The sequence below is a fragment of the Manduca sexta genome, chromosome 23, assembly GCF_014839805.1.
Source record: "Manduca sexta isolate Smith_Timp_Sample1 chromosome 23, JHU_Msex_v1.0, whole genome shotgun sequence".
Classification (NCBI taxonomy): Eukaryota; Metazoa; Arthropoda; class Insecta; order Lepidoptera; family Sphingidae; genus Manduca; species Manduca sexta.
In genome coordinates this window covers 878,222-902,928 of record NC_051137.1, presented here as the reverse complement: position 1 = coordinate 902,928, position 24,707 = coordinate 878,222, and the positions used below count along the sequence as shown (strand labels likewise).

Below are 24,707 nucleotides of genomic sequence, written 5' to 3'. Positions count from 1 at the left end.
ATTCCACGTCGATGCCATGTATATTGCAATGGGAATATTGTCTAGATTCCACACGGAATTTTTTACTGTACTAAGTACTAACACGAGGAGACATAGAGGCCCTGATCTGATAGATATCACGTGGATTTACAACCCACCAGCGTCTGTATACATGTGTAATAAATTATCGGATATCGTCAGTAATAAATATACGTGGTTGTTTTGAATTGGTCCAAGTTGCTGCTAATCGCGCTTGGGTCGATAATTCTCTGCCACAAATTGCATTTCACGCGGATCTCATTTATATAATGCTTTTATCTTTGAAGAATAAAGAACGTAATCTCATATCGCTACGCAGCTCTCTTTATACTAAATGACGAGACGAGCATGAAGCTCGTGTAACGGCAAATGCTACCCATAAACAGTAGTAACACCATCCGGAAATTTTAATTACTGTGTGCCATTGACCCGCGCTCGGCTTCCCGAGACATCATAGTCTTACAAGACTTAGTTACGACATGTGATAATTTATTCAGCGTGGAATCTGTCATAGTCAAGTCGTGCATCGCTACGCAGACCGGCCTCAGACGATCCCGGTCACGAAACAGCTGCGCGAAATATCCCCCTCCTACCACGAGCTCGTTCTTTTATCCCATAAAAATTGTTCCTTTATCTTTGCTGCTGATAGATATTCGAAGATCCGGTACTTCCTTACCTAACATGGGAGTGAACGGGCTATGGTCTTCTAAGAATTCTACTAGATGTAACAGCATATTGTCACAACTATCCTGAGGCGAGAATTATTCTTCACGGGCCGAATGGTTTCAGGAGACATCAAGTGCGGGTGAAGTAACCAATTCGAGGATATGACTAAGGAAATATCCCTTTAGTATAAAAGTGGTGCCTTTATCAATCTTATACATTCCTTTAAAACTGATTATAGCGTTATACTTATTATTATGCTCCATAACCTTACCAGCTTTCCACTCCTGTCAGTCCCTGAAAACATTGTGTCCGTGATAGTCCAACAAAAATTAGGGTTTACCATACCGACAACCATTACGAATATCCTCGAGATAAAACGAAGGTGCAAAGTCGAGTCGCGCCCGTGGTACCGGCCGGAGGCCCTTCACCGCCGTATCGGAAGTTGTGACTGCGGAGTGCGAACTGCGAGCACTCGTGAGCTCAGTACACGACCACGCGCCGAGGAGATCACACCGTCGCGTCGCTAACATTTTTTATTTTTATTTATTTTAATTTGTCATTACCGAGTGGCTGTGATTGTGATATTTTTTGTGTCGAGTGTTGTAACGGTGAGTTCATTTTGTTCAAGTTTAACCGCAGGTACGGTTAGCGGGTAACTGCTAACTATTTTATTCGTCGTTAATCTATTGTGGGATTTGGTTGTCATTGGAATATTTTTGGAATGTGGTTTTTATATTTTCTATATTTTTGCGATTTTTGAAATTAGAATGCATAGACATTATTTTTTATGAGATTTTTTTTTATCTACCTCCGTTTTTATAATCCGTTATGGCCCTTAATCAATAGTCTTACTTTTATCAGTCATTAATATTAATTTACGATGTGAAAGCTCGGTTAATTCGTCTGATATAGTATCGTAAAATATCTTTGTCGGCTCAGCGAAGTACAATTTAATACTTACTTACCTATTTTGTAAGTATAGCAATATAATGTAATAAATTGACTTAAATTTATCCACACGTATCAACTATAATTGAAGATTAAAACAGTTGACATGGCACTAGGTTTGATTCCCAGGTTGGGCAAATATATTTTGTGAGTTAAGCAAGAAAGATATATTTCTAAGTAAGGATTATTATACATCACGTCATGAAATAGTAATAAGCTAGGCGAATTATGAATTCACTTATTCTGTATACCCTTTAGGGGAATGGCGCGTACATATGATATGACCTAATATAAATCGTGCGAGTTTACGAACAAACCGGCGCGTTGCGCTAGTGCGAAACAGTAACGGATTATGTAATTTAGAGTTCAATAACTTGTCGAATTCAAATGCACGGTGCTAAACTGGTAGGGTTGAACGGAGCGGAAAATTAAAAATAAAACAAATAATCAGTAGGTACCCAGTAGTATGACGATAAAGTATTTAATCTACTTTTTTATTGGAAAGTAATAAAAAATGAGTGTTTACTTGACATTGTTATTTTAATTTTATGTTATCACAGTAGCTTACCTATTTATTTGTTATTCATGACCTTTTTAAAACCTCTTATCGGACTTAACCTACTATTCTTAATTTAAACTATCAAGGCGAATCGGACGTTAAGTAATTAATATAAGTAATTTACACAATTTAATATAAAATTAGGAAATAGTCCGATGGCAACATTTTTTATTTAGTATTAAGATGTTATATTCGTTTTTATATGCTTTTTGACTGACGAAAGCTTAGAAAAAGGGTAGATTGTTCAATTTGTATAAAGAGTTATGTTGAAAAGGCGCCTTTTAAATTCGCCGTGAAATATAAAAGATATTATAAGCGAATAATAATTTGCACCGAGTAATTTTGATGGTTTCTTTTCTTAGTACAGTATATTGACTTCTAATTATACGATCATAGCCATATTTGATTGCGAAATTTTTATAGAATTCTCACGTCAGTTTCTAAGCGGATGCACATATGTATTCGTAAGTGACAACATTGTTTATTCGAGCCAGATTACTAATTTGCAAAAAAGAAATTATAAACTAAATATTATTTTTGTGTGTTGAGTAAGTAAATATAAGTGTCGTGCATCTGTTAATTCGAAAATATTAAAACCATTGGCCATTCTAAAGTAGAAAATGTGATACTGTGTTAATGTGTTGACTAAGTGACTAGAAAATAATAACTTGGCACGTTTTACATACTTGTTAAAAATAAACATATTATTTTATTGTTGTAAAATACGACTGGCAACCCTAAACTTTGTAATTCTAAAGTATAATAAATTTTCAAGACAATGAAATATAAAATCTATTCGTTTGTAAGTATTTCAAATACTAGTACGTGATCTTGACCGTGTTTGTCGAGAGAGCACGTGTGTCCGCACTGACGCTATCGTTTATGTTAAGTTACAACCTTATGAACTTCAAATAAGATATATTTTCCACCGCCTCACTAGTTACTTACCATCTTGCTTTTTATCACCTTACTGGTGTCTATATTATTTTGCGACGTGTCTGATCTTCAAATGCTATCAACTTAAATATAATTAGAGGTCTGTGAAGGACATACTTGAATTTTGATTGTACAAGGAGCAATCTCACTGATTTGATTACGAACAGAAAGTGCTCAAATATCTTGAACTTTATTCCTTGTAAAAATACCGTCTACATTCGCGTTGACAACTAAATGTAGTTTGTCTCGACTGTATAACTTTATGCAGTTCAATGAATACTTATCGTTATAATATAATTAATTTATTAGATGGTTTGTAGACACGGTAGAGAAGTAATCTCAGAACGTTTAATTATAAAGCAAGCAATGGCACCGCACTGTGTTCGTTTTAAGACATCTAGTAGTTAATCTCATAATTCATAGTAATTACATAGCGGGGTGTTAAACAGTACAGAGAGACTGACTATCTTTGCAATGAGACAAAAAACTGATTGCCGAGTAAAGTCGCATGCTAAGCCTCTACCTTTCGTCACACCTGCTTCGACTGTCGTTTTATAATTATTATGTTTAATATATTTATGCGGCTGTACATAGTTTACGCATTAGCACTTATACACGTTGGCTTTGGCGTTCCGTTGGCCTTTGATTAGTTGTATTCAGTTATTTTTAATATTGTTTGTGCGGGAGTTGTCAAAATGCCAGTCTTTTTGTGTGGTGTGTGGTGGTGGAAACGAAAGCGCCTTTGGTACTATAAGCGATGAGAAGTGTTTGTAGTCCGTAAATGGTATCTGTAAACCTCAGGTTCCCTATAGTTATTGATAGTTTGGTGTAATGTCTCTCAATGTGATTAGGTTTATGTATGACTGGGTGGTTGTTTATTAGTTTTGCCCGATGAATCATCTGCACGGTTCCTATAACGTCATGAGAGGGAATACTGTGTAATCTCTGTGAATGATTTTCCTCCTATGGACGTAAATTTATGACATCTGGTTGTCAATGAATATATGCTTGATTATAGTAAAAAAATGCTTTATTAAGCGTAGGCGAACATAGTTGCACTTATGACAAGTCAAGGTACATGAGAATATTTAATTATTACTTAAATAAAGTCGCTTACATAACTAAATTTTATTTATAGTATACCGGATGCATCATGTACGTGGCTGGGAGTAATGACTATTTCGTACACATGTTGAAAAACCCGCTGCAGACGTTATCCCGTCTCCTTACGGAGCTCCCACATTTCAGTTTTATTTTTATTGCATTTGAATTAAGAGACCAGCATGTTCCCCGTATGATGGTTAGCAATACCACCCCCCATAAACAGTAGCAACACCATACAAAACTCTGAATAACAAAGTATAAGATTTCTCACAACGTCCAGTAATTAGGCCGGCTACAATGTCTTTCAAACCGGAATACAACAGCGCATTCACTCTGCCGCTTGGCAGTATTGCTCCATCTTGAAGTTCTTGACCATCTATAATTCAACTCTATAGTGAAAAATATAATAACCGTCCATATTTAATTACTGTGTATCGATTTGGGTAATGTCGAACGTGAGATTGCGCACATATGATTGCGACGGCTGGCCGCTCCTTGTGAATAAAACATTTGTAGCGTGCTTTTATATTGTTATCATGCTATTCAATACACAACAGGCTCGTTTATAGTGGTATAGATTGAAATCGAGGAGTAATGCTCCCAGATTAAGTAACGTTAACGTTTCGAAGATGTTTAAGATGCTTGGAGTTGGAATTTATGTTCAATTTGGCGGTATGCACTCCCTCTGCCTAATTATGTGATAAACTTCACAATGTGGAATCGAGGTTATGATTAAGTAATTAAAGATATATTAAACCATCGTCTATTAAAAATACGATCGAATTTCGAAAATGACCATCAGTTATGAAGTATTTACGTCAAACGGACCCCAATTCAACCGCAACGACTACGCGTCAAAACCCATTTCCTTCGGCCCGCATCCCGGACTCTATTTCCGCGTTAAATATCGCGATGATTGAAGACATCTCCAAGAGCGGGTCAAGGCAAACCCTGTGACAACATCCAATAGCAATCTTCATTATTTATAACCTCCATTCTGTATTTATAAGAGGGAGGTAGACGGTACTATTGCAGCTAATGCTTGCTTACAGCCATACTGGTTTCTGGGGAACTCGAAGGCATATCATCAAAAATTTAAACGAATTTCTACTGCTCAATATAGTAATTGAATGTAGAATCTTATGTATGCCATGTTGTTAACCAATGAACTAACCGGCGATGAGTTGCCGTTCTCCCCAAGAATTCCCATAAACAATACATGAACATTGGATCGTTTAAAATGAAGAAATGTTAATTTCCCAGAAAAACTGCGCCGCACCGGTCAATAGCGTTACGAAATCATGCGGCAACGAATGCAGTTCTTATTAAATGTGTAATGTTTCGAAGTGTGTCGAGGTAGTGTGCTTTATGGGTTTACCGTGGCGGTGGGTTTTTTAGGTCTTGGATTATTTTTAGGTGTGAATCTGAGTAGGGGCCACTGCTGGTATGACATTGTAGTCTTAATTATTGGGTATTATGCGACTTAAAATAAAGTAGTAAAATAAAGTCTCAGAATGCCGAGACTGCTACTATTTATAACCAAGTGCAGGACATTTTTTCTCATTTATTCCAAATTATGTAGTAGAAGTTATGACAATCTGACTACCGACTTATGATAGAAATGAAAGGAGGCATAATCAATTTAAATTTGATTTGAATTTATAAATGGCTTTAATTTTGTTCGTGTAAAGAAACAGGTCCAGTCTATTTTGCCAATTAGTTTTTCCTATAAGCTGTAATAAGAGTGGAATAGCGTGTTCAATGTTCATGGGAGATTCGGTACGCCTCTCACGGTCCACCGCGGCTCTCGGCAAGCCGTGACCAATCCGTTGCCTTCAGCTCTTCAAATGTCACCTTTATGTCTTGATAATTTGTGAGGATACCGCACTATCCTCAGAAAAAAATTACTAAATTTATAATAGATTTTACCCACTACTGAATTATGTGTATAGTGTTCGATTTACTGTGTACGTAAGTGGTGTTAAAGGTGGCTCCATCAGTTCCAATCCTTTAATAGTATATGGCCCGGTAAAACTATAATATTTGAAAAGATTAAAGAAGGTTATAACTTGTTTTCATTCAGTTTTGTACCGTCTAGAATGTGTTTTACAAAATAACTACTAAGCAATGGTTATTTCAGAAAACCTTATCTAAACGTACACTAAATATGCTTGTTCATAATTCTTTAAACAATGCATGCGCGTTATGAAATTGCCTTGCGGATCGTTGATCGCACTTACAGTGCGTATTATTGTATCGCTTGTAACAACGTAGTCATTGTTTTGTTATAATGAAACGGTTAATCACATATCGCAGCACTTTGTTGTAAAACCGGCGCGTTTTAGAAGTCATGGTTAACAGAACGTCATAATGTCAGTGAATTCCAAGGGATTTAAAATGTACACATAATATGTAAAAGCGGTCCTCATGCTATAATAAGTATAATTTATCCGCAAATATGTACTTATGTGGCCTGCAATTTCTTATTGTTAGCTCCTTTGGAGTTACTTTACTGAGAATTAATTCTAGCTTATAACAAAATGTACGCTGCCTACACCGTCAAACAAGATGAAGGCGTGAAGTTTACATGTAGCTGGCTGAGTTGCTCACTATGTTATATTTTTTGCGCAAATTGAATTAGAGGTGATTGTATGAATTTTTAGTAAAAAAAAAATTCAATGTTAATTCCAAAGGTAAATAAGAGAAATAATAATAAAGATGACTGCTTCGGACACGTAGTTGTATTGCGGTACGATTGCGGTGCTGAGGTCTCGCGTTCGATCCCCAGGTCAACCCAGTGATATTGTGTTTTTCTATTAGGGATTAGCCTGAAGTCTGGAACTCGTGCTTGTTATGCGGATAAAAGGCACGAGTATGGGTACAAATAAAGGAGAATGCATTATAGTCTTTTAATTCTCACAAACATGACTATTTTTAACCGACTTCAAAAAAAGGAGGAGGTTATCAATTCGACGTGAATTTTTTGAAGCAATTTGAATTAGCCACCTACTCCAAAATTGGTATCCAATATATAACTGTTATGTGAAATTATTTTTTGGTTTTGAGTGGTTTTTGAAGGCGGTTAAATTTTTTGTTAAAATTATTTTTATAAATCTCATTTTTCCAACATAAATAAATATTAACATAAGACCTTGACAGCGATGTGTGCTTACTATCGGAAACCACAAAGACCGTATTTATTCATTATATTCCATTGACAAGTTCATTGCTATTATGCAAATACAATGACATTATAAAGTATGTCTTTGTTTAAACGTTATTATTGTAAAAACACATGTAAATATTAGGTCATTGTCTGCTATGTTTGCTATTCGCGCAATTCAATTGTCCTGAAGTTAGTAATGAATGTCGCGACAACTTCAGAACGAAATAGGCTCCGCAGGTGTGATTTAACTTCGGTTGTTCTGAGTGAAATTGTTTTTTGAAAATGTTTTGAGGGCATGGTTGTGATTTTTGTTTTATATGCGTTTATAATAAAAATAGGAACACAACATATAGAATGACATGAATAATATGATAATTTTGGTAGGAAACCCGATAGTTAGTGTTAAACCGGTATGTTTGTGTACATTTAAGTAGATATGCTAACCTAAACATCTTAGCAGGATTTTTAAATTCTACTATAAAATTACCCATAATTTAGACGGTCACATACATACATCAAACTATAATCATACTTCAATATAACCGTTCTATCCGTCGGGCTGTCGAAATGTGAAAGTGAATTTGAAAGTGGCTGATGAGAGACGAGAGTCATAAAATATTACCTTTTTATTATAAATTATGGTTTTTGTAGGGTTTTGAACAATAACACTCCACAGTTATTTCCAGGGAAGTGTGATAATTCTGCACAAAGAGTAGCGTCAATTTTTTTAATTGGAACAAATAACAACTGTATAATGTACTTTATAAATCTACTTATTGATGTCATATGTATTGTAATGTACGAATTATATTGACTACAATGTCTGTAATACAACATAAATACGCAAAAACAAACACACAAATTGTTTACAAATACATTGTCTTCAAATCGAACCCGAGTCTCAGTTTCTCGTGTCGATCGCCACGTCGGGTTAGTCACGCTGTGTTGGCGTCGTCGTGTCTGCGAGAGAAATCGTTCTATATAACGAGGACACGTCTGGCAAATTTATTATTTAAATGTCATAATATTATAGTGGTATCATTGTCGCCCATAGTTTGTCATAAATTGAACCTGTCATAAACTGAACTTTATCTGCCCTCGTCAGAGGCTAATAGTTTGAACTTCAGGGCTCACAGACTCGACCTATCACTTGCCCTAGCTAATAAATTGTGGGTTCGTCTGTAGGTATTAAAACCTATGGAAGATTTTGTTTCTTGTATCGAACCCCGCCGTCAACACAGGGGGAAAGGTGCAAATGGGATACTAGAATCTCGCGGATTAGCGACTGCAGGAGCCTGGAGGTCAGTTAGGAGGGGATATCGAGGGAAGAAGTAGGAATTCTCTAAGATAGGAAGAGGGGACAAGGCCAGGAATTGATCTTTCGCCCCTTTTAGGCTTCATTGTCCCTTCGGCAATTGTTGACAGATTGATATTATATTATGTTAAAGGCCCTTTTGCACGCGCCTTTGCCTGTGTCAACATGTTTTCCGGGATACAAGTTTTATTCTATATTTTTCCGTGATAAACAATAGCATATGTTCTTCCCAGGATCTCAAACTATCTCCATATAAAGTTTCATCGTGATCCGTTTAGTAGTTTTTAATTTTATCGCGTTCGGACAGACATTACATTGATCGTATTGCTGGCGATCTTAAATTTTTGTAAATCTATTTCAAGTACTGTATCATACCGTCAATTTACATATTCAATTATTGTTACCAATTCTGGTCATAATGTTATTCTATTAGCCATTGTGAAGAAACGTCCAGATTTAAAACTGACAATACAAAACATCCATCCATCATAGTATTATGCGATTAAAATTTATGATTTCTTTGAAATTAGTTACTGTGGGCTATAACTGTAGATTCCAAAGGATTGCGCGGATTATATTTGTCGCTTGCATTCATTTATTGATACCCTAAGGCTTAAGGGTTATCTTCAGATAGTTCTGGTAGTGAGAATCATTAAATGACTTAACCGTTAAAGTATTTATTTCGCGAACTGACATGTTAATACACGAACTTTTCTTTAATCAAGTAGTTACGTGTCCATTAAAGTGACATTGTTAACTCCAATACGTATAGATTTAGCAAAAGCTTTATTATGTCAAAAATCAAATATTAGTTCGTCATAATGACTCTAGAATCAATATTTTTTCTCCTTAACTCATCTCGCATACATTGACCATTCAACCTACAATGAAAGCTGTTACATAAACACTTGTTATAAATACGCGACAGTTATCAGTCGCTGCGACCTTTGGACATGGACCTTTACATGGAGGGTATCGTGTCGCACTCGGCACCCAGCCCGATATACCCTCGATAACCCGAGACGCATCGCCTGGCGGATATCGATAACGCGTACATAAACATGTTTATGCACCAATTAATGATCTCCTGAGATAAGCAGAATTGCACCTTTATCTTGGAGCTTAAGTTTTCTTTTTGTATAAACTCGTCATGAACTGTGAACATCTCAGCTGGAGGGAGTTTTATCTTCACTTGTTGCTGGGCTTGGCGGATCTTACACTCGAATGTTCTAGACATCCTAAGGAAGGTGTTAGTTGTATGTCTTGAAACTGTTCTAGATATAATGCCCTTTGATATGGAACAAAGTCATTGCTCGCTTCTGAATATTGACCCAGACGAACTCTCGAACGAAATATTTACCTAGTTTGTTTTTATTAATACAAAATAAAGTCATAAGTAAAATGAGTCAGAGTAGTCGTGATCTTATTCAGGGTACGGAAGGATAATAAGTTTAAGTGTGAGGCATTAAATCGTACCTTTTTGCGGCCATGAACTGTCGTTGACTTCCCTAGAGGTCTTGAAGGACCTCGCACATGTTACTAATTGAACGTGTTTTGGTTTTATTGCGCGTGTATAAAGCCTAGTATTACATTGTCACAATTTTGGATAGTGATCATCATTTTGATTAGGAGTGATTAGGTCTTTACTCCAAGCTGACTTGTATTGGTTTGGCAAATGACTGAATTATGTTCCTTCTTAATCGGTTGCGGTTTACGACTTTTCTGCTTTTATTGAACGTTATGAGAGAGAGAGAAAGACTGCTATTTTTACTAGAGCAGAAAACGTCTTAATTAAATGGATCACTTGATAAAGGGTTTTGGGAAATATAGTTATCTTAAGATCTCTAGAAATCTGACTAACTTTTATAAATACTAGTTTCCTCCGCTTTTGATAAGATGTGAATTTCCATACGTTAAAGGAACTAACTAACAAATTAATGGATTGTTATGCATGCGACCACCACGTGAGGTCATCGGAATGCCAAACAAAGAGTCGAGCGATTTTCGTTGTCACAGCGACATTGACTCACAAGGAAGCGATGCGCAGTCTAGTTACAATAAAACATGCATTTATTGCCATTTCGTCCTGACGTCCTTGTGCAAAAGGTTATTTTTTACCTAGTATTATAGTTTTACGTTTTTTTAGTCGTCTAAATGCAGACGGGAAGGTCATACTTGTGTAACAAAGTGCAATTTTTTTATTAAAATTTAATTCTTTATGGCTTAGGTGATAAATACTCATGATTCTTAACAATAACCGTATCTTTGTTGAATTATGTATAATTATCCTTTGTATGGAATCGTCTCATCGTTATTCTGCTATAAAATCTCGTTTGCAGAATATGACATATCGTGTGATTTAATGATGAGTGATGTGATTTAAAATTATAATTTAGACTGGCCCAGGTGAAGGGTTACTTCGTTACAAATATTTCGTTACATCTTCGCAATTAATAATTATAATATTAGTCCTATATTATATACTGGACCACTGCTAGGCAGGGGCCTGGGCCTCCCCTACTACTGAGAGGAGTTAGGCCTTAGTCCACGCTGGCCTCTTGCGGATGAGCAGAATTCACATACCATCGAAATTATGCAGGTTTCCTCATGATGTTTTCCTTTACTGAATTATTCACAAAGTATACTCACATAAGTTTATAAAAGCCAGACGTGCCCTTGGATTTTTCAACCTGCGGACATTCGTCTCAGCAGTTCGTTCCATTACCATCTAGGCTGTCGCCATTTCAATATTAATCATGTCAAAATAATATTGAACTGGTTTAGAGACCATGATCTCATCTCAATTAACTCAGTTTTAAAAAGATGAGGACATCGACAGCCAATTTGAATGTCAGCAAAAAAAGATAACTCAACATCCAGCCGCCTTGACTCGGCAAGGCCGGACCTAAAAATCCGAACTAAAATATAGATCGTACATACCGACCGCCCGTGGTGTTCGGGCAAACAAAAACCAAACGGCGAATTCTTATCCCATTCAACGGTTTGTTCTGGGTACGAGGATTACTGTATCGTAAAATAATCGTACGAGATGCATGAATTAGATGACGTCACCGCCATTATGGTGTGGGCGAGCAAGAGAGATAGCGTGACGTTGCTGCTATCCACCAACTTCTCACTTTTCAACTAATTTGAATTTTCTCAGGTTTTTTCTTCTTATTTTATGTTGCATACAAATTAATTTTGTAAATCAAACTGGAAATGGCGTGATTCCGCGTGAACACAAAATAACAGCAAAAAAGTAGTCTTCAAATTTAGTAACCTTAGTCACCAACGCGAATTCAAACATAGGCGACACATAAAAAATCTCATCGTTCGATTACTTTTTAGTGCTTAGCTCCTAATATCTCACACCCACTTACTAATGTCGCCAGATTTAGCATGACTAATGTAGGGGGGTTCGTTGACTTGCAGTACTTAACACTTGTTGGTGAAGTTGGCAAGTTGAGATCAAGTTACGCGTTGGTGTTTAAATTGTCGCTTTGAGAGCTCTGTTATGTTCAGATTGGCATTGTGGTAATCTCATATATCCATTGTGATAAAATTTTAATTGTATCAGTTATGCTTCTTATTATTTTTAAACGATGGCTTTAAAAATTACGTAAAATATATTTTAGGTATCCGGCATCCATGTGTTCTGTGCAGCTAAATATATTACAGTATAGTAAATAATATAATAAGTCATGTTATCAGACTTTTATAAATAATATCTTTATTACCTGTACTTTTATGAAGGTATATGTGCTATAAACACGTTAAGGATTTTTTTTGCTGAGCCCTAATCATTTTTATTACTAAATAACATATTCTTGTGTACTATGTGTTCGTCAATGACTAGCTTTTCGAGTTTAGCATTGTTTTGTCTATTACGGCGCTGCAACTTATTTTACATAATGTGTCAATTTCAAAGAAATATACTTACATACATATGTATTAACCGGTGAAAAACATTACTTTTGCATAAGTTATTTTTTCTTAAATAAGCATCCCGCAGAGTTGCGACACGCAATTTGAAACTGATAAAATTTCTGGGATCTCTTAGAGATATTCCCTGGTTTTGATCAGACTCTATGGAACTTTTAACTTTGTAAATTCTATATTCATGTATTGTCTTATCATAAAATACTGGTTGGATCTGACGGTCTCTGAACAACTTAAGTGCCACGTACTACTTTGTAATTTTCTATACCGACTCCAGTTCAAATTGCACGTATTATACACAATAGACAAAAGATGAGTATCAATCACGTTTCACGGAAACAACCTTGCTCCCCACAATGCCGCTCGGTGGGCACACGAGCGACCCCGTGCTGCCGTCGCGTGCCGGGTCCAAAGTCCGTGTTTTCGTCCAGCAATTGGCCGGCATGCCGTCATCGGCGAATGCGTTGCGCCGTCACAATTGCTTCGGTGGACTTTACTCGGCATTGTCCCGTGTTACTGTAAGCGGAGGCTACAATGGTGTTTGTTTTTTTTTCGGTAGTGCTAGTGAAAGTAATGGATGTTTTGTTCGCGGAATTTCGGAACGTGGGACTGAAAATGGTTTTGTGTGAATTCAGGTTTCTGTAGCGCGTTTGAAATGGAAATGTTGTGGAATTGTTTGTTCGTCGTCCTGCCTAGCGGTGCTTTGGTCCCGAACATCATGAGGTACATTTGAACTATCCATATGGTAAATATTTTCAAAGAATCCAGCAACAGTTGTATCTATTTTTTAAAATCATTTTCTTATACAACATGCATCTGAATTACACAATACAATAAATTTATTCAATTACATAACAATATATTTATAAATTGTAAATCATTATAATATTTTATTATTTGACTTATCGTACTTTATACATCGGTGCGAGATAATAAATCCGCTTGGAGACAAGATTAACCATGAAGTTATGCTCATAACTTAATCAGTATTTCCCCCCTACGACGGACGTTATCAGCGGTTTTATTAATCGCTGTTATCGCTTCCCTATAAGGAATTATTCTAGAATTATAAAAACTATATTACCTTTCTTGCGCAGTCGTACCTGCGATGTACACACTGATTAAGTTGTACCATACAACCAAAAGATCTTAATTTATTTGCCTTCGTAATATATCAAGAGCAACGGGTGATAACAATAAGTAATACTCAAGGTAATGAGTGTTTGAACACGGATGTAAACTGAAACGTGAAGAATATTGAATGAGAAATTATTGTTGACACAGGTGATGAATAGTAATAATTATTATTAGTTAAATGTGTGTCAGGCGGGTTTGGTAATGGAAATTAGTTTGAAAACTTGCAATGTAATGTCGTTTACCTCTCTTTTCTCTTCTTTAGACTATATATTTATCCAATGCTGAGTGTAGGCCTCTTGCAATGCACACCAGGTTATTCTGTCCAGTACAGTCCTCATCCAGATTCGTCCCGCCACATGAACCAGGTCGTTTGTCCACCTGGCCTGCCCTGATTGTACTTACTCGAAGCTTTTTTCTAGTCGAAATGTAGTAGTTTTTGATTGCTTCATTTACGTACGAAAATAAATGATCTCGATCGCGAAAATTGAATGTTTTTGGCGATTATTTTGATCAGTTAATTCTGGGATGCTGACGATAGTGATTGGGATCGTGTTTTGATTGCGCTTGTTAGAGATTAAACTGTTTTACATTTCGAGTGGCCAAATGTTGAAGAGCATTTTACGTCTCCTACGTGTATTTTCATTCGTGATTTGACCCTAGCGCCCTTTAACACAATACATCTGCTCATCTGATGGCCCATCAAGATAAAACTATTCTCATGTTGTCATCGCAATACCGTCTGTTGACATTGGCAATTCCGAACCCAACACAAATGTGCCCAATATGATATTGATTATGTAGATAGCAGGCGCGGCGTGGGAAGTATTGTATTGGAAATGTGTAATGTATTTTTATGGAGATCAGATAGAGTATTTGGGTGTCCTTCAGATCGTATGTTTCAATAAGCTCGGAGTTTTCGTGACGGTTTTTATTGAAATTGTCGTTTCATGTCCTACTTTGCTTGAAGACGTACTTAGTGAATGTAGCTTTTGGTGTTGTTAACTTTTTCTTTCCAAGTTATATCCCACCGTTACGCCTCTGTCTTAGACGAGTACGCAAATACACTATTAATACACGTTTCGTTTACGTTTCATTACTTCTATCATCGACCAATTTATAATACATTCAGCAATATCCAATTCATATATACCTATTGTTTAAAATACTTGATAAAACAATATCAAACTAGGGAATAATGGTGTGTACCGATCTTTAAATCTCCCGAGACGGTCACGTGGGGCGTCTCCTCGCGGTCACCAGTGCAGTCGTGTGGCGGGTGTCCGACGGGACGTTCGTAGTGTCATCGCTTAGTTTAATGTGGTTTTTATACACCATAAAATACAGTTCATTATGGCGTAAGTTTTTTATTATTTCCTATTTTACTCGTGGTAACATTAGAAAATTTAGTACTGACTGTTTTGTCTTAATTTATTGTTCCTTCTTTGAAATTAAGTGCCTTTTAATGTTGAGGAAACATTGTGCATTAATAAGGTCGTTATGCCTTGTTCCCTCTATAAAATAATAGAAATTACACAAGTAAAGTAGTCTCTCAGAAATTGCATTACTTCGCTCATGATTTAGAATGAACATTTCCAGAATGTTCACTATCCTTTTGATCTATAAAATACACCGAGTACTATTAAAATGTTACACAAGCATCAATAAAACAAGTTACGAGCAGATAACGTTGGCGTAAAGGTTCTAATAATATCATTAAAGTCTTCATACTCTTAAGTTTTATATCTACATTCGTTCAGGACTTCGGACGATAATTGACAGAAAGCTGGAGACCGTAGTTTGATCCTCGCAAGACAAATATTTGTAATCATATCATATTTGTGACTGTGTTGTGAGATTAAAATTCCCATGTAATTGATGCTTACGGCATAAGACTTAGATCTCAGTGTAGATTGTAGACTTTACAGCAATGTCTATGTCTCTATAGACTACATATGTGTTTGCTCAATGTATTTATTATTTAACAATTTCATTAATTAACGATTGTAGTAAAACTAATTCTGTTTGATGTTAATCGTGAGTAGTAATTATTTTAATTGCTTTGACAAGCATTTTTAAACATTACGTGTTTTTATTGATAATTCCGTATATTATATATACACTATGCTTTTGGACAATGTGAATCGAAATCTCATCATAAATTTAGTCATTCGAACTGAGCATCAAACCCAGGTCCTAATGGTTTTTCTACTGTTCTACTACCAAACCAACGAAGCTTTTAATAAAGCAAATACTTGATGCGATATGTCCCCTCGGTAATGTTAATTAATCGAGCTAGTTCAAAGAGTAATTGCTGAGAGGATGCCTCCCACGTGATTCGAGCGTTATTGCCATACCGACGTCACTGATCATCGTAGTTCCTACTCACTTATGGTAACAAAGATGGATGAGCTAAAAATATTGATAGCAAGTTTTCAAGTCTATTAAATCTTCTTACTTGTTATTCAAGAAATGCGAAGACCATTTTCGTCTTTATTGACAAAACAGCAGAATCTACTTTAACGCTAGTCTTAGTCGTGTGTTATAAAAAAATACTAGTAGCGATGTATTATATACGGACCCCCTTAACTCCTGAGAGGTTTTAGGCTTAAGTCCTCCAAGATGGCCTAGTTCCGGTTGGCAGACTTCACATAGTCCTATGTTAACCATTACCAAATCAGCCCACATGTTCTAATCTTAGCCGTCTTAGCCGATTTAGCCGGCGCGGTACCAGAGGATGTCAGTCATTATATTCTTAAGTTAATACCAAAAACAACGTAACTTTAGAAGTCCTGCGTTTCTATTTCCGAGACATATTACCTATGTTTCATCATATAGAGCTGTGTTCTCGGCCGCTCTTACAACCGAGAACACTAAATACAGACCCAGAAACTCTTGAAAATAATCTCTACTATTTCGATCAGTTTCTTTGTAGCATATGACAAGTTCCTAGAAACTTGCTAAACTTCGCTCTGTTCAATTGCGTGCAACTGTTGATCCTGGTTGATACGACAGCTTACCCTTCTGGCTACAAGCGTGAACGTAAGTAACTAGAGACAGAATTCCTTGAAATGAGATGAGTATAGCCTCTATGTAGGACGACTTATCAATGCCTTGTTATTTCAGTGTATTATATTATTATTGTCCCGGGGTTTTTATATATTCATTAATAAATACTGTTGATATTTAATTCACTTTTTCCCGAGGGTTTCCCTCAGTTCTATCTTCTGGTACTTTTACACATTTTACCTTGTATTAATAATATTATTGTAATATATTGTATAATAGACTACTTGCGACTTTACTACACTACTATACTGGAATAATCTGGGCCCTTTGTCAGAATAAAAATTTGCTTATATGTTACAATAGGACTTGGTCTAGTTGTAAGCAAAATTTCATCTAAACCCATTCATTACTTCATACAAATATTTTAACCATTTTTTTTCTATAACATTTGAAGGATAGTAGGATAATAATTGAATAAAATTACTCATAGGACATAGAGCGAAGTTCAGATGGGATTTGTGCAAGATTTTTCCTTGTTTGGTGTTTATTTTGGTATAAGGTCCCTCGGGGAATACATCTGTGAAGCTGTTTTTGATAAGGTTTGTTTTCGAGGACTTACCATTGTTTCCTTTTGTCATACTTTCCGGATCGAGCAAAATCTTCTCTGGATTTACAGACTTGCTGCCACTAGACAATGATTTTAGTTGGGGTTTGGACAGTACATTTTAAGTCATTTTGATTATGAACATCCAGTCATGAACATTATCTCAATTCGATAAATTCTATTATTTTATATCTCAGGAAACTTAGCTAAACGTCATGTTAAAATTTTGAGTTTGGATATTGTAAGATCGAAATTCCTGACACCAAAGACAAGGTGGATTCAGGAAATGTTGGATGTATTTTAAATCAGCTAAACCATTAACATTTAGGGCTAGTTAAATGTATAATGGCCAGCAAACTTCTCTGCCAATAGGTGTCACCTTACACGTTTAAGCAGAGCTAACTCAATTAATGTATATTACGGTCGTTGCACGAAGGCCGTCTCAATGTGAAGACTACATTCCTGGGAATGTGCTAATTGTTCAATTTTAGATGTTACCGTTGCTAAGCTGTCTGAAGATTGTAATATAAAAGACTATGTAAAGATAATCTGTCTACGATCCTTGACATTTTACTGTTTTATAGGGACTGTAGAATTTAAGTAGTATCAGATGCAAGAGGCATGCTATTAAATCGCAGTGTAGTGGTCTCAGATCGTGTAGTATCTCGGTTATGTTTAACTCGAGTGAACGATATAGGGTCTTATTAATATTTTGTAATCAGTAATCAAACAAATTTAAGAGTTTTTTTAGTCACATATTATAACTAAAGAAAAAATGATACTATTCCTTTATTCTCAAATTGTAGACGGGGAAAATTCTGTTTATTTGCAGACAGCACTCGTGCGGAGCAGGTGGTACAAGTAGAACTAGTAATACAAGTGAAATATGACGTAACATTGTACACACACTGATAAGATTAGCAACAATACCTCCTGTTTTTATTTACTTAAACATTACCTTAACAATGAATTCTATAGTTCTCTTGGAGTTAACCAGTTCTTATAGTTAATGAATGAACCTTGAATAGAGAAGACATTGTACTAAAATTGAAATGTAAGAAAATAAAATCGATAATTACGAATACTTACACATACATGGACGTAGTGTAGTGCAGGGTGTAGACATCTTAACAGTGCTTGAAACAGTTCGTCATGACAGTTCGTTTAAAAACTTCGTGTGCGCGCACTCTTAGAGCTGTAGTAATTGCCTACAGGGTGAGGTACACTCTGTCCTTTTAAAAAAAAATACATCACCGTGGGGGGTCTCAGATGCTGTTTATTTATTAAACAGACTTGTCCCGTTCGTTGACCTGGAGTCGAGTCTCGGACCAGCAGAGATCCAAGGACGTGATATTTATATTCGTCTGCAAACAGCCAGATGTTTCAGTGCTTTGTTAATGCCTACCCATTCTCTCGAGAGCATTTCCATCACAGCACTATACGAATTATTTTGGGATGCTATATCCGACTTTTGTTTATAATTTGGGTTTTTGTGGTTATTTTTGTTTTTGGCAATGTCTGTGTTCTATATACTAGAAAAGGTGAAAAGTAAATGTTGGCATTTTGACCTTACACTATGCCTTTTTGAATGTTGTCATGATTTTAATAAATGATGAATGTATTCGTATTTCGAATCCACGTTTGGACTTTAAATCTCAGTTAGCTTTACCTCCGCGTATTGATATGTTTAATAACAAAATCAGACCATGGCGAGTATCCATACTCGCCTAAGACCTTAAATCAGTCATCTATATAATGACCACCAACTACTGCCCCACCTCTTATCATTAAAAGTGTCAAGTCATTTAATTATAATATGTAAAAATATTGATAACTATGGCTTAGTTTACGATTCGTTTTCGCAAATAAAAAGAAGTTAAATAAGTAAATAAAAATGTTAAGCAAAATATTTACAATTTCCCCTACCTATATCTCCTGTACACACGTATCACCTCTCGACTTATCAAAGAGGACGGGAAAAGGTGATCTCAAGCCTTTGTTCGCTGATCCTTTGTCCGCATTCTCGGAGACAATGACGACGCAAAATATACATGTTTTGGCGACGGCTGATCTAATAGGAGACTGGGAAACACGAGTATCATACGTGCCATATAAATATCGAGGATAGAGGATATATTTCAATAGCAAGCCGATTTGATTTGTAATACTGTGGATTCTGGGATTGCCAGAAGAGATAGTAAATCATGCTATGCCCTACAAAAACGCTGTGAATTCTATACCCTTACTTTCTATGTAAGCAATGTGTAGGTACTATGCAAATTGTTTCGAATACAAATGATAAACCATTTAATGTCATACATATTCTCATGAGATGTATAACCGTGTCCATAACCTCTGCTAACTCGTTTCGGTTATCATAATACGGCGTCGGCGAAATGTATGTAAATAGTAAACTTAGTCATTGTTACACTGATAACTTTGTTTCCTAATAGACCGATTCTGTAGTCATACATCGTTGTAAAAATATGTATATGAGTTTTAAATTAAAACGCTAAAACTTAACGAAAATTTGTTAGAAATTTTACAATTCCAGACTATCGGTAGACCTGTGTCGAAGAAAATTGTAGGCAGTTGTAACGTCACCGTCTGGTTGACCCTCAGTAATGGACAAAACTGTAGACCCAATTAACAAATATAGAACTAACATGGTTAAAATACCTTTATCAACGAACACACCACCTGTGCTTACCTCTCGATGGTAAAACCGTGGTCCTATGCATCGTCAGAACACGGCTGTCAGGAGATAAAGAATAACAAAGTGACACGTCTGTCACGTACATCTTTGTTTTAGCGGTTCATTGTCGTTTGCACCTGTTTACTGCTGATTCTACATTGTTGACTCATGACTAACGATCTGCGCACACGACGAATACGCGATCTCAACTCGAGAGTAAAAATTTCGCTAACTGTTATTGCTGTTTTAATGGTAATAACTTTTTATGATGAGATTAGGGAAAGATAACACCCGTGGTTCTAATGAGTGCGGCCGCCGAAGCGTTTTATTTTTGCAGAGTACTGGGAATGTTATATTTTTAAAAATTGTTATTGAGTACCTTTTATGTTTTCATAATTCTTTTCAACATTGCTTTTTACGTAAAGCATTTTAAATAACATACTGCATAGATTATTATAACAATGATTAATGATGCTCTTCAAAGCGATCAAACGCAACTAGACGCGTACACGATATGAAGACCCGTGTGCTTTAACATATAAATGTAGATGATTTAAAGCTAAGAGCGTCTATTTTCCTAATTTTAACGCAAAAATACGTCGTCTGCGTAGTTCCCGCCTCAGCATGTATGTGCCTTTCTCATTAATTTAGATATCCTTTGTTAGTGGTAAAATGTCAGCGTACGTGAGCCACAAACAGTGAGAGCCTGTTAGTGCCTGGATTGTATTATGAAATTGACGTGTTATTCAAAACCACTAGACTATTTAAAATCTTATACCCAAATGCTTCAAAGTTAATCAACATACTTTCTTATTTAATTTTACATAACGCGTGTTTGTTATCGTTATTTACCCACCTTAGTACGTGGGATGTATATTGTATATTTTTCACCACCATCATAATTTTCGCACAAAATTACTTAAACAATTAAATTCCCTGTGTGTTTAATACATTAATAAAACATTGTTGGATTTTAATTCTCTACGATAAACTGGATTCCTCGAAGTTTAAGAAACAAGAAATCCGTATACGTTAAGTTTTAACTTCTTAGACCTATAAAATACGATCAAGCAAATTACAAAAATATTTACTTATTTACTATGATGTATTGTATGTACGTACAGAAACCTCCGTGGTGAATTATGTCGTACAGAATGGAGGCTCGGAGTGCTTCACAACATGAATAATTAAACACTTACAAGAATATTCTAGTGTTAATTATGCTGTCTACTATTAATTGAAATTTTAATGTCAGTCGTTGAATAATTTGCTTTTACCTATCAATTAGAGTCACTTATTTATAGCTAGTGATATTTTCAAAATCGATTCAGTAGGTTGAGAAAATACAGTCAAATCCTACGAACACATTTCACCATTGCTGTGCCTTCGACGGAGCACTGGAATATACTTTTAATACATATTGTTATATTCTCTACCAGGCCCGGTAGCGGACATGTTTAGCCGTACCATACCATATGACATTTGTAGCATGCATGCATGATGAGGATTATAAGCATGCACCGCGATGTCTGCCCGCATAACTGAGACCTAGATTCCAGCGGACACGCGAGTCGGAGTTCGGGGTCCGCGTGTTTAAAATTAACGCACCGTTGTCATGTGCGGCTTGTCATTGCTGTATACTGACCGATGATGAATATTTCTCATTCCTGACCGGGCAAAGTAATTTTAAAACGTCTGATGGATGATGCACTTTAAATAATCCAATTATGTGAACAAACAAGATTTAGCTTCTCTCCTAGAATGTGAATTATGGTGCTAGAATTATGCCGCCCCGTCTTATCGTTTGTGTACCAGCTGATATCGGAACGCGCTCACTAGAACGAGCTATTTTACTGCATTTTCACCATGTGTACAGTCGACACTCCCTTACTAGCATATTAAGAGTTACACCACACCCACATAAAAATGCTTTCTCTACCTATATAAGTAGAGCATTCATTCATTCATTACCATAGCATAGGTTTATTAATTCTGCCCCTAATTTATTTCGTTATGAATGGTTTTAATTTACTGTATTATAAAGTTCTTTCATATTAAGTCAATTTGATGGACCGCTGTCTAAACCCGTCCCGAATCAAGCATAACAATGATTTTATCACGAGGATCATTTAATGATACCGAGGTTACAAAAATTGCGTGAAATAGATCACTACCGCGATTTTGAACTTGGAGCTGTCAATGAACGTCTTCCACCTTCAAACTCCATATTCCTTATATCAATGACTGGAAGATCATAAATCAAGGAATGATGTTCATGGTGTATTACATACCAGGATTCAGGAGATCCATTTACCCGTCCACATTTTCTGCTTTCGTGTTGCCCAGTTTTATAATGCCTTCTATTTTATCAATACGTATAATAATGTTTATATTAAAGTAATATAATACACAATGTTTAATGTTTATTTCTCTCGTTTCAGGTCGAAACACACGGAAATGTTTATAGACGAGAATGAGACGTGAGTATTTGCAGTAGCAGATAACGTTTGCTTTGAATGTAGAAAACATTTATTCAACAATGTATCTAGTATCTACTGCGCCATCTAAGGTTGTCGCACGTTTATCGCCCGGCAGTACTAGTACCTCGAATTGAAATATTTCATGAAACATTCCCTTTGAATTAGCATGCTAATTTATAAATTGAATTTCGTTCATCTTGTGGTAACTGCAATGCAATCTAATGGTAGATTACCTACTGACGGAATGAAAATAATATTTATAATTTTATGCATTCGAATAAAAAGGAACTAAGGATATAAAATGTACATTGTACACTGTGTAATATATCCGATATTCAGTATTTTCTGTCATTTTCTAATTGAAAAAGTTACGAGATAATACTAAAATATGCCTAGTCTAATATTTACAATTACCTAAAAAGAGTAATAAAATATACAGTACAGACCCGGATCAACTGTCACTCGGGCGACAAGCATGCGTCAATCTCTATATTTCGTCGAATCAAACTAATTAGAATCTAATTGATAACATGGATTAATTACACAGAGCTATTTGTTTATCGCGAGGAAAATTATCGGCACATAGAGAAAATAGATTTATAATAATAGATTAGTAATGGTAAATAGCAATTACATGCAATATTTTATGATACATTCTCACATATGTCTGATGGGGCCTAGTCCCGAGTGTAATCCTTAACCGATATCATTTACATGAGCTATATAATAATTATGATGTTTTACACCCATATTCACAAGCAATACGACGACTCGCATTGTGCTCAAACGCATAGGGACGGCTGTTTCATAGTTTTCTTTGGCTTTGTTTATCTTAAAGCCAAATGGAATAAAGAAAAATCAATATATTATGAAGTAAATTACCTCTCTCGGTTCTGTACTATGCCTTAGTCCTACGAAGGCTTTCGTGAAAAGAGCACTGAGAAACTGCCTTTATCATATCATTGCTCTGTACTTAACTAAGTAATGTTTATGAATACAGGCGTAATGTGCTCGCAATCCAGAGGTGGCAGGCATCTGGCGTGGCAATCAATACTCATCTCAGTTGATTAAAAAAGTTTTTTGCCTTTATAGTTAGGGATTAATTTTGCTATACGAATGTTTGGATATCTTTACCAAACAGCCACAACTGTTCCATTAATCCTTTTAAAAGTAGTAATGAAGAGTTTCAAGCTTTCTATGCGGCGCCGAGTGGGGTAAGCAGATAGGCCACGCGTCGCTCCTGGCAGTCGGCCAGCCGACGACGCCTCTTGCGAGGGTCCCTCCGCTGATTGCTTCGCTAGATATCACTTTTGTTATTGCATTTTTTTAAAGACGAGCTTGCGGCGCGTCTTTTTTATAGTTATGTCTATTGTCTAGTTTGTATTTATCTGAATAATTAGCTATCAATAGTGTACGCTTACTAGACAACTTATGTATGTACCTATCATCGACGTTGACAAGAATAACGATTAGAAAAGGGAAAGATTTTTTGGTCTCCAGCAAACTCTGACGGTTAATCGTATTTAACACGAAGCAAAATTTTTACTTCAATACTAATTACTGGTCACCTTCTAAGTTATAAATTACCAGTTCCATTTTTCCATATACCTTCCTAACCCTAACAAATTCGTGTCAAAATGCTTTCATTTTGGACAGCGAATGAGTGTTCTAGTGTTAATGTTATTGGTAAATAATATTGAGTTTCCAAGCTTGCCTTCTCTAATTTGACCTAGTAAGTAGTACAAAGGGTCCGTGACGACTTTTAAATCTCCAGGTACACTGTACTTGTCTTTAAATTACGTTAATATAGCTTCATCTGCTGTAGCCAATTTGGTATAAGGCTTTGGCGAACGGAGTATAATGCTACGTAGTACATTTATTCAAAATGGTAGCTGGTGTTGCTACTAAGGTTAATGACCAGTCATGACGTTTGCCACTTGGACAAGCGACATGCTCATCTCGTTACTCATAAAAAATACAAATATCCAGGTATTTATTATGCATCGTCAGGTGTTCAAGTGATATGCCTAAATATGAATGAATCATTAATGAACTGTTGCCTACAATGTTACATCATAAAGACTACATAAGCAAAATACTATGCATCAGGTTGCAGTGACGTAAACGTGTCAGT

At 36.0% G+C, this 24,707-nt stretch overlaps 1 protein-coding gene across 5 annotated transcripts in view; it reads left to right on the top strand.

Annotated features, from left to right (window-relative positions):
- Positions 1–24,707, top strand: part of LOC115443662 (long-chain-fatty-acid--CoA ligase 4) — a 60,542-nt gene that overhangs the window by 16,105 nt on the left and 19,730 nt on the right. Inside the window, exons 1-2 of one of the 5 annotated variants that reach the window (XM_030169177.2) lie at positions 1,140–1,292; positions 22,535–22,573. In XM_030169177.2, the coding sequence (XP_030025037.1) occupies positions 22,551–22,573 (23 nt within the window). In that variant the 5' untranslated portion in view covers positions 1,140–1,292; positions 22,535–22,550. Of the gene's footprint in view, positions 1–1,139; positions 1,324–13,291; positions 13,375–15,123; positions 15,144–22,534; positions 22,574–24,707 lie in introns of those variants that run through there. The other 4 variants (XM_030169195.2, XM_030169151.1, XM_030169160.2 and 1 more) reach the window with 4 other exon arrangements.